Source organism: Metopolophium dirhodum, chromosome 1, assembly GCF_019925205.1.
Source record: "Metopolophium dirhodum isolate CAU chromosome 1, ASM1992520v1, whole genome shotgun sequence".
Classification (NCBI taxonomy): domain Eukaryota; kingdom Metazoa; phylum Arthropoda; class Insecta; order Hemiptera; family Aphididae; genus Metopolophium; species Metopolophium dirhodum.
In genome coordinates, this window is record NC_083560.1 from 147,667,731 (window position 1) to 147,679,244 (window position 11,514).

Here is an 11,514-nt window from a genome sequence, read left to right on the forward strand (position 1 = left end):
AATTGATGTTTATTACTGTATAATAATAATAGTTTATAAATGTAGAAGTTCCTAAAGTTTTGCTCAACTGAATATTCTTATTAAAATGTAGAAATGTTTTCATAAAAAAGTAAAGTTCTTTAATCATTAAAATTTTAGTTTTTAGCCAATGTCAAACCAAAGTAATTTTATTATTTCAAACTAAAACGTGTACATATTTAAAATTAAAAACAAAACAAGAGTAATACAATGGAATAAAAACAAATGTAATTAAGTAACAGAATTTCTAAATTTAAGATTTTTATGTGAATTTTAAAAATTGTCCAATTTAATATTTAAAATTCCTGAACATATAAAGTAGTAAACACACTAAATAAACATACAATATACTATTATAATGATTATACCTAAATTTAGAAATATGTAAATTATAAAATTAAGTTAAGACTCACTTGGCAATCTCATCCTGGTCCTGAACTTCCAACGTCACACGGTCGTGTCCCTTGTATATATACTTGTAGATATACATGACACTCTTTATGGACGTGCATATCTCGACGTTGATGTGCGCGTCATACTTGGCCAGAAGGTAAGGGTTGTACGGCACTACACACTTGTTACCAACCTCACGACCTCTCACAAGTACCACCCGGCCGTCATCCGGTCGGCGGTACTTTGGATATCCGCCGTCCGCAACGTACACAGTCTCCTCTGCGTACGCTTTCGGGAAATCTTTGGAGCATTTGTTGTCCACCATGCACGGACACTGTGGATTGACTGTTCCACACGGCCCGTGGATCATGTGAGACTTGACGCAGTCGTGTAAGCGCCTGTCGATTGCGGGGTCCGGCAAGAAGGCGCAAACCACGTCGTCCACGTCCTCGGCCGTACGGAACTTACAGTCCTCCGCCAGGATTATCAGTATATGCGCATGGGGCAGACCACGTTTCTGAAACTCGATAGTGTACACGTAAGCGCCGACATTACCAAACACACGATTTACAGTTATGTCACCTATTAGCTCCTGTAGCTTCCTGTTGAACACTCTGGCCACCAGGTCCGGCCTGTCGCTTGCCGTGCTGTGGGCAGCCAGGTTTTCAGTGATCTCTGGCCACCTGGGGTTGCACGTAAACGTTATGAACAGGTCGGGTTTCCCTTTGGTACGCACTACGGTGATGGCGTCTTGATAATTCATCTTGTTGAATCGGTCGCTACCCGTGAACGTCGACGGCAATATGATCCTACGCCCGACCGCCATGGGATCGATGTGGAGCTGTTGGTTCACATGGTCCATGAGCCCTTGATACGCTTCGGCGAGGAGATCCCTCTGGTGCAAACGTATGTAGTTCAGATTATTCGACTCCATTCGAACATACTGGTCGCACACATACATCTGCAACAAGAACCGACCCTGATGTAACAAACTAAACAGTTCATGTCTTTGGTCGTTATTTCCCTGATATCTAACAGCCAAACGGTAGCACGCAAACTCTCTGATACTGTTGCGATTGCGGACATTGTTTCGTCGGTTGCCCGCTTGCAACATCCCGTTATGCCAACCGGCCTCGCCGTACGGGAAAAACAGCGGATACAACATCGGATCCGAGTGACACGACCCTTGTGAAATGTAACGAATGGTATATATTATTTAAAGTGAATTGCTAAATCAACGATTTGTAGTAGCTGGGGGTTAGAGGATGGAGTATAGCAAGTACATAACCGCAAAAGAAAGGTTATTAAAATATTAACTCTGATCTCTTTGTATTCCAAGGATTTATAGTGTATATTTGTAAGTGATGTCTGTTATGAAGTCCAAACAAATCATGAAATTAAGCACCGAATTAATGTGACTATATTATGTTTGATTATTGATAAATTATATAGTACACTACATACAAATCATAACACGACTTATTGTCATACTATCACTACAAGATGAATATAATTTATAATGAATATGGTTTGAATTTAATATTGTTAATTTAACTTTATCTAATATTTTATGTATACATAGGTCCCCTAGCTCGAATAGCAATACCTGATCTATTATGATTAAATTATGTCCTGAATAGAATTCCTGGCCTGTCTATTTAACATTCTAATCACTGATAAATCTTTGAACGACACTTATTATCGGAGATGCGAACAATAATATAATTATCCTTCAGTCTTTCAAAAAAAAAATAGGAGAACGCTGCAGGATTTGTCAAAATATAAATAAAGCTTATTAAAATAATTTAAAAAGTAATAGAATTTAATAGATTCATTCAGAACTTTAATTTAAAAAAGTAAAAACTAAGTAAAATGTACTATTAATTCTGAAAAAAACTGTTTTTGTTGCGTTTTCTATTTATAATTGTACTCAGTTTTTTAAGCACAAACTAATAATATAAAATGATAGTCATAAAACTGACAGTGCATATTATTTTAAAGTTAAAAGATAAAAGTCAGATAATTAGGTTTAATATTAAGACTGCAATTTGAGATGGAACATATTAATATGCGCTTACAAACTATTATTACTTGACACTATATCAATCTATTTTACAATATGGGATAACTATATGGGGTGGTACCTCTGAAAACACACTAAAACCACCAATATAATTTGATATACATAAATAAACGTGAATCTATAAGATACAACCTAAATATCAATTATTCAAAAAACAGTATTGGTCAGATATTTCTAGACTATTTAGGACCAACTTATTTCAATAATCTAGAAATTAATTTTAAGAGGTATCTAAGGTAACTAATTTGTTATCTCAATTACATAGTTTATAAGTTTCTCATTTTTGTTATAATTGTATCGAGTCTTTTTATAATTATATTAATAATTATCACATGCGAATTATTTATCAATATCAAAAACCTTATTTATGTTAATTACTGTTATTATTAATCTTAATTAATTATTCGCTATTTTTATATATTTAATATAATCTGTGCACTTTTCTGTCCATTTGTTAAAAATTGTTATAATGTTTGATTTAAAACTGTTTGAATAAATAAATAAATAGTAAATTGTATATGCTGTGTAATCTCTCTAGCTAAATAGCTTGTTCAGTATCCTTATATTATTTTATTGATGATACACATGATAAGTACTATATGTTGATCCCAGCTGTATTTAATGTATAATGATGTAATTTAGTAAAGTATTACTGCACAAGTGAACGGGTTAAGGTCGGTTTTGACCTAACGAATTAGTTATTAAGTAATTATATTTCAAAATAATGTCCAAAATGTAGTGTATACTTAATGTAAATTTAAAATCGCAGTGTCAGCTTTACTGTACAACAAAAACTATGGTTCTATTTGATGGTGTTGATATTAATGTGCAATAAATATAGTGAATATAAGTGAACAATTTGAGACAGCTGTGTAAAAAATTGTGTTTTTAGTTAATAATTATTAACTAACCCGCTGGTATGGTTTGCATCCTGTGTTGCGGGTTGATTGGATTCGTATCGTAGATGACCAGATTAATGTCTCTTGGCGGACGACCCCCTTCACCTACGAACACGGCCGCAACTTCGTTTGCGGTAGGCAGGTTGTTTCGCCCGTCGTCCCGGGCCGCATCTCGGACAAAATGCATCGTCACTGGCCTAGGTCGCACACCTGCGGGATCGGCGTCGGCTAGGTCTCTTTCTGCCAGCCACACCTCACGCATGTTCCTGGAACAAATATAGACATGTATATTTTTATACTTAGACAGACTCCATTTAACTGCATTTAACTCTATAATTGTATAATAATAATAAATATATATATTATAAATGTGTGTGAAGTGTAGTAAGCTTAGGAGACCACATAGGTTGGGTAATAACAATAAAACCTATACTTCATATAAATCCAAGCATTAAATTAGTAATATATTTTGGTATAATTATGATATAATAATAAAAACGTCCCAGCCCTAAGTTATATTTAATGTTACCTATATCATTCATAAGTACATATAACTCTGTTGGTAGCAGAGTAAAATTATAATAAACACATAAAATACATATAATATTTAATATAATTTAAGTAATAAAGTAAAATTTTTTGCTTTGTATACTATTTTGAATCAACATTAAGTAATAACTGCAGTATATTGGTAGCTGTGAGTGTCTAATATCAACGTAATATCTAGTTCAACAGTTAACATAGTTAGTTTATTGGTTACAGTGTGTAATTTTTTTTGTTTTTTCTGTCTACTTTGAGAAAGGTATCTGTAAAAGAAATTTACTCTAAGGGGCAATTTATATTCCTATTGTTAATAAATACAATAAATTTATATCTTACTTAAAAGCCATTGCGTACGGATTTACGTCTCGCAGAAAACCGTCCAATAGTCCCATCACAACTACGGACAGTTCACGATGATTTCTCTGCAGAGCCATCCCAACGCGGCGGGCGTTGGCCTCTGCGGACTCGAGGAAATACAACTGACAGTAGTTGGCATCTACTCGGTCAACGGCCACGTCATTATTTATCCTCTGATAAGTTTGGCCTTGGATACACATCGTTCGCGGTCCACGCCCTCGCAATCGCCTGTCGTCTGTGCCACAGCTAAACGCAGCGAATGCCAGGGCGTTGTTGTACCGGCGAATGTCGTCTCGGAATCTACGACCATCCTGTGAATCTCCAATCAACAAACTCATTAGTAAAAAAGGGGCGGGCAACAACGCGTGTTGTCCTGCAGCGGTCACTTGACCGTTGTTACAGCAAGTGGAGAAGTGCATATTGGCACCCTGGCCCACAACCTCGCCTTCGAAGTGGCGGGCGTTACACTGTGTGCAGATTCTGTTTAACGCGCCCGCGTTGTGCTGCTCTGGAAGCGGGTGTGTCACGCCTGCCGGCCTGTCAATTATTGGCGCACGCCCTCGGGGTTGTTCACCCACGGCAAGTGGTCGGAACTGCAATTTAAATGATAAGTTTTATCTATGGTTTTTTTTATAAGTAAGACATATTTACTGACCTCTTCGTCGACGTCTGGCTGCAACTCGTCGAGCATGTCCACAAACTCCAGTTCCGCTTGCACTTCGTCCATCTGCACTTCTACCACTTCTACGTCCTCCCCTCCGTCCATCTGGACTTCTACCACTTCCACGTCATCCCCTCCGTCCATCTGAACCTCAACAAATTCCACGTCCTCCACCACTTCCATCTGGACCACCTCGTCCTCCACCACTTCCATCTGGACTACCTCGTCCTCCACTTCCTCCACACCTTCCATCAGGACCTCGACAAATTCCATGTCCTCCACCACCTCCACTCCTTCCACATCATCCCCTACATCCACTGGGACACCAACGACTTCCACGTACTCCACACCCTCCACTGGGACGCCGACGATCTCCACGTCCTCTCTCTCTTCCATCTCGACGTCCCCAAGCACCTAAAAGTTAGGTTGAGTTTAGAGTAGGTACAATTGTATTGATAATTCTATATAATTATAATAATAACAACAATAATTGACAGTAAGCGTAGGTACCTATAATATGCAATAAGTGAATTTATATGAAATAAGGTTTATGTCACACAAATAAAAGCATACATGTTATGGTTCAAATTTTTTTTTAAATAGTTACAAAATAATGTTTAGCTGAATGTGATCAAGTCACACCTATATACAAGCCCTGCCTAACCTAACCTTAATACAATCTTTTATGATAACATTGCAGTAGGTATATTGAATAGGTAGGTAATAGTAGGTATACTGAATTTTGTTACAGTGAAATAAATAAATTTAAACTTTAAATTAAAACTTTGGTTGAATGAAGTTTAAAAAGTGAGCTGTATATTGAACGCCATAACTATATCAAATATTGGCAATAAGGTTTATAGAATGTTTTTGCTGTTGTCATTTCGTACTGGTAGTACAGTGTACCTACACACTTTATTTGAAATAAAATTAGTTATAAAATCATGTGATAATTATAAACCATCAGCACAGCAAGTAGGCTATTGGATTTGGTTTGCAGTCTAGTGAAGTATCAAACTGTAGCCACTGTGAAATACCGCCCACATGGGTAAATTGAAATAATAAACACGTTTTAATGCACAAAAGTTGATGTAGTAGGTAACATTTAAAATAAAGTGAGATAATTGTAACTCAAACTACAGGAGATTAAACCTAGGTCAGTAATAAGTAGTGAGTAGTAGAAGTAATAATATTAAGAACAGTGTGAGGAAACGTTTAAGTATTTTGTTTATTGGTTGTAAACACCCATAATAAAAGTGAAAATACAGTGAGTTAACTGGAAATTACACTACCCATTGCGTATGAGTAGATAATATATAGTTTAACATGACATTTTGAAATGAAAAAAGTCCAACTGAACAACATTATATAGGTAACCTAACCTAACCTAAACAATAAGATTGACCCAGTGTTTAATATGCAATGAAACAGCAATGTTGTTCGTAATTGTTTAAAGAATAAAAGCAATAACAAAATAAGAGTATAATTTAACACAGAATGTTAACCAACAACAATAACTTAATGCAAGTACCTATTGTAAATGGTTTGCAGTCTGGTAAAGCATCAAACAGTACCTAGCCGCTATGAAATACCTGGCACATGGGTATATTGAAATAATAAACACATGTGATATTTTAATGCACACCGTAGTAAAAGTTGATGAATTAAATAACGTTTGAAACAAAGTGAGATAATTGTAACTCACACTACCTACAATTGTGTATGAGATGGCAGTTTAACATGACCTTTTACCACACATTAGTAGTCAAGTAGTCAAGTAATACTTTGTGTAGTAGTAATATTAAGAAAATGTAAATTCATGTAAGAAAACGTCAAGCACTCTGTTTAGGTTAAGTCAATATACCCGTAATAATTTTAGTTAATGTATTAAAATAAGCTTTACCCAGTGTTTAATATCCAATTAAAATGTTGAACAGCAGTAAGACACTACTTATTGTCATTGGATTAACTCTGATAATTACACATTATGGAATAAACTTGAACAAATTAAATGAAATTAGCACTGCAGAATGATGTTTAAAAAGTGGGTTCCACTATCTGAAAAACACTATATTAAGTCAATCCCATATTGTAAATGATCAAAATGTATATCAATGTGATATCATGACCTTTGTTACAGAACCGTAGTACATACCTATTTATTATGTTTAGTAGTATACTTGTATGTTGCTACAAAATAGTTGAATGTCATTGAGTTAAGTTATTAAATCAAGTTTGAAATACACAGTAGGTACCTACATTAAACTTATGGGAGTACATGACAGTAATAGTGACAGTGTTGAGGTCCACCATAATAAAATTTATACTCACCAAAGACGGCACTGCTGTGTGCAACAGACGGCGGCGATGTGCATTTCCTACAAGGTAGTCAGAACCCGGAATAAAGTGCCTTGAACACACTTTGGAGGCGTGGTTCACAGCAAAACCCTGGGCCACCACAAATGCCACCCACTCACGACGACGACGCACGTCGTTCGGAAATCTAAAGGTGACATATTATTGATTTTATTACATTGATATTCATTGACGTGTTGTGTGAAATCGTAAATACCCGTGTACTGAAACGCCGTTGATGTCGTCCACGATTCCGCATAGAATGCAGCGTTTGACCATATTGAATAGCCTAAAGACATCACGAACAGGTTATAATAACCTACTTCCTTCAATAAATCTATATTATCTGATTTATAAGATTTATATAAGTAAAAAGTAAAATATACTAAATAGTAAATAATATGAAAAACTCGTTGTAATCGAATATAACGACGGTATCAGTCTGTTATCAGTGTTGATGTACCTACGCGACTCGTGTGGTATTTTTAGAATTAATAGGTATACACCTTACATTGTAGTGTACGTACGAGAAAATTGGAAAATGTGAAAAATGACATACCCAGCTCGTCGTAGCACACCTAACTGTTTGCGTAGAAATATGCTAAAGCGACTAAAAACGTAAATAATAGTCACCGCAATGGTAACGCGCCGAAACGGCCAACGGGCTTACGTCGATCAGAGCAATTGATAATTGTCAATACGAATGCGGCTATAAAAAAGTTAAAAAAGTACAATGAAACTGCGGTGTCAAAAACAAAAAAAGCGACGTGGTCAAAATAACGGAAAACGATGTGTGTGTAAGTAGTTAAACGGCACGCGCTACCGCGAATACACGTGTGTGCGGAAAAGGTAATCTGAATATTATAGTGCCTATCTTGACTTGTACTCACCGGTATGAAAAGCGCCCAAAACAAAGCACACCAAAACACAGAGAAAAGCTCTAAACAACAAACTTTATCACTTTATAGATTTTTCTGTGTTCGTAGACGTGCGTTGCGAGAGCGCCGGTCACAAGATGACGTTGGATGACACGGACGCGCACCGCGTCGCTAAAGTTGTCCCCCGCACACCGCCACACCACCGAGGACGAATGCGTATAATCATAATCTACTGGTCATACTGTAACAACTACGTGGTATTGCAGTGATATATTGCACACCCACACACACACACACATACCCACAAACACACAATATACACATACTTATGTATATTAATTACGCAAAACAACCACAACAAATATTATAGTGTGGATATTCACGGACAACATTGTCGAAAGCACATACTGCTCGTGGTGTGAGCTAGGTAGGCTCATAGGTAGCTATTGAATCAACTCGACCAAATATCTCGCTTTAAGGTGTAATATAAAAATTGTATTAATGACTAATGAATAATATATTTTAACCTAAGCAATAAATACCGAAAAATACCTACCTATGTGAATTAATAAATCCACACATCTAAATTTACCAACTGACTTCCCTGTTAATCGATATATATAGATATATGTATAATATGTCATAATATAACGTAGTCAAATATAATTGTATATAAAGTCAACAGCACTGTACAAACTCTATAAATATGCGAAAAAAAATCGAACGCTTCGACGCATATATTTATGCCTGTATACCTATGGTTATAAGTAATAACGAAGCGACGGCGGCGATCTCGGCCGTCCGCTCTTAACGTCTTCGCTCCGGCGGGGGTAAATTTAGAGGGGAACGCGAATATCGCGCCGTCAGGGAGGTGAGACTTTAGAGGGAGGGGGTAAAACGCGACTCCCGACGAAAAACAAAAACGCATAAAAAAAATATACCAAGTAGGTATATAATATACCTCCAAGTAAATATATTAATCAATTTAGCGAGGAACGCGAATAAGTGGGCGAACGGGGACGCGGACCCGGTAAAATAAATATTTAAACAAATTTAAACTTTTGAGAGAGCGGTGAGACGGGACTTTAGTCGAAAAAGTCGGAAAAATCGGTAAAACGGCGACGACGCCGCGCTTTCCGCTATCGTTTTCTACGCCTATAAATGTAACGGGGAACGCGAATAAGTCACGAACGGGAGGTGAGACGTTTCCAAAACGGTTAAAACTCGACTTTTCGAAAAAATAAGGTCCGAACGGGGCCGTCCGAGGTGCGCGAAGGCGTTAAAACACGAATTTTGAAGAAATTTTGAAAAAAATCGTCAAAAGTGATGAGGCGGAAGTGATAGCGAAAGGTAAATAACGAAAAAAAAAAACGTGAAAAAAAAAATTCTGAATTTACACAGCCGCCGCAAATTATGTCCATTCCCGGCGGCCGGCATCGAAACCACGACCCCGGGTCATCCGCACAGACGCCTTACCTACCTACCTACCTACTGAGTTGAAAACTGGAGTCGAATCTATGACTCTTAAGCCGTTTCGCCATCCCGTCGAATCGCGAACGCTTTCCCGGCGTCCGCAGAGGGCTATTGAGCCGGCGATCCCACCGCTTCGGGCGGCGGACGACCGGCTCCGCCACCCTCGGACGTCGAAAACGCGATATTCGCGAAAAATATCGGACCCTCCGACGCACGTATTTATGCCTGTATATAGTAATACCCTCTGGACGGCGGCGATATGGGCATTCTGCTCTCGGCGTCGTCCCGCGGCCTCGGGACTCGTCCCAGAGGAAGTACGGCCGCCGGCGGCCTATAAATTTAGCGGGGAATGGGAATAAGTCTTCGACGGGGAGGTCCGACGTCTTCAAAAGGGGTGAAACTCGAATTTAAAAAAAAAAACGTAAAATTTTCGTCAAATCCCGATAAGGCGAAAGGAAAATGACGAAAAAAAAAACGCAAAAAAAAATTTCGAATTATCACGGCCGCCGCAAATTAACGACGTTCCCGGCGGCCGGCATCGAAACCACGACGCCCGGGACTTCCGCACCGACGCCTTACCTACCTACCTACCTACCGAGTTGAAAACTGATGTCGAATCTATGACTCTTAAGCGGTTTCGCCGTCGCGGCGAATCGCGAACGCGGTCCCGGCGTCCGCGGAGGGCTTTTGAGCCGGCGATCCCACCGCTTCGGGCGGCGGACGACAGGCTCCGCCACCCCCGGACGTCGAAAACGCGATATTCGCGAAAAAAAATCGGACCCTCCGACGCACGTATTTATGCCTGTATATAGTAATACCTACTCGACGGCGGCGATATCGGCGCTCTGCTCTCGGCGTCGTCTCGGACGAAGTACGGCCGCGCGCGGCCTATAAATTTAGCTGGGAACGCGAATATCGCGTCGACGGGGAGGTGAGACTTTCGAGAGAGCGGCGAGACGCGACTTTAGTCGAAAAAGTCGGAAAAATCGGTAAGACGGCGACGACGCCGCGCTTTCCGCTATCGTTTTCTGCGCCGCGGCGCTCTAAAATATTCGAGTACGGCCGCGCGCGACCTATAAACGTAACGGGGAACGCGAATAAGGGGCAAACGGGGAGGGCGGACGCCTCGAAGAGGGCTAAAACTCGAATTCTCGAAAAAAAAGGCAAAAAACGCGCGCGACGGCGGCGCTCGGTCTGCACGTAATCGCCACCGCGGCGGGCCCGCCGGGAAAAGAGTGCGGCCGCGCGCGGTACGTAAATTTAGCGGGGAACGCGAATAAGGTCCGAGCGGGGCCGCCCGGGGACCCCCGGGGGGGTAAAACTCGAAAACGTGAAGAAATTTTGAAAATTTGGAAAAAAATCGCGAAAAGTGATAAGGCGGAAGTGATAGCGCGGCGACGGCTCCGCCGCCGCGTCCCGACCGTCCCATTGGCGGGTTCTCTGTTTTCCCTCCATTATCCTCTATGCTGGTACGGGAAAACGCCATAGGGGGCGCCCTCGGGTTTCTGTTTTAAATTATTATTAATATCATCTGAGATAATTGATCAATACAAATATTATACTTTACCTACCATTTACCAATTTGTATCATTTTATTATTGTCTTCCTGACACCGCGAGTACGTCGTGTTAACTGCTTCGGTAAGAACACGACGTGCGCCAACAATTCCTATAATTTTCATACAATTCTCAGTATATTATTTTCAGATATTTAATTTAGTCTCTTTACACTGTTCCTGTCAATAAAATAATAACATAATAAATAAATATATTAATTAATAATTTTATTGATATTTGACATAATTTTATTTTCCTATTAAATATTTAATATGTCTAAGTAATAGGAAATTATAAT

At 39.1% G+C, this 11,514-nt stretch overlaps 2 protein-coding genes across 2 annotated transcripts; both read right to left on the minus strand.

The window, feature by feature from the left end:
* Positions 1-427: 427 nt before the first annotated feature.
* Positions 428-1,576, minus strand: LOC132933277 (uncharacterized). The gene has a single exon (XM_060999589.1). It carries the CDS (start codon positions 1,574-1,576, stop codon positions 428-430), a length of 1,149 nt encoding a protein of 382 aa, XP_060855572.1.
* A 1,824-nt stretch (positions 1,577-3,400) lies between these two features.
* LOC132933278 (uncharacterized) lies at positions 3,401-5,350 on the minus strand. The gene is made up of 3 exons (XM_060999590.1): positions 4,937-5,350; positions 4,273-4,886; positions 3,401-3,659 (listed from the first exon to the last, which is right to left on the minus strand). Exons 1-3 carry the CDS (start codon positions 5,348-5,350, stop codon positions 3,401-3,403), a joined length of 1,287 nt encoding a protein of 428 aa, XP_060855573.1.
* Positions 5,351-11,514: the final 6,164 nt, after the last annotated feature.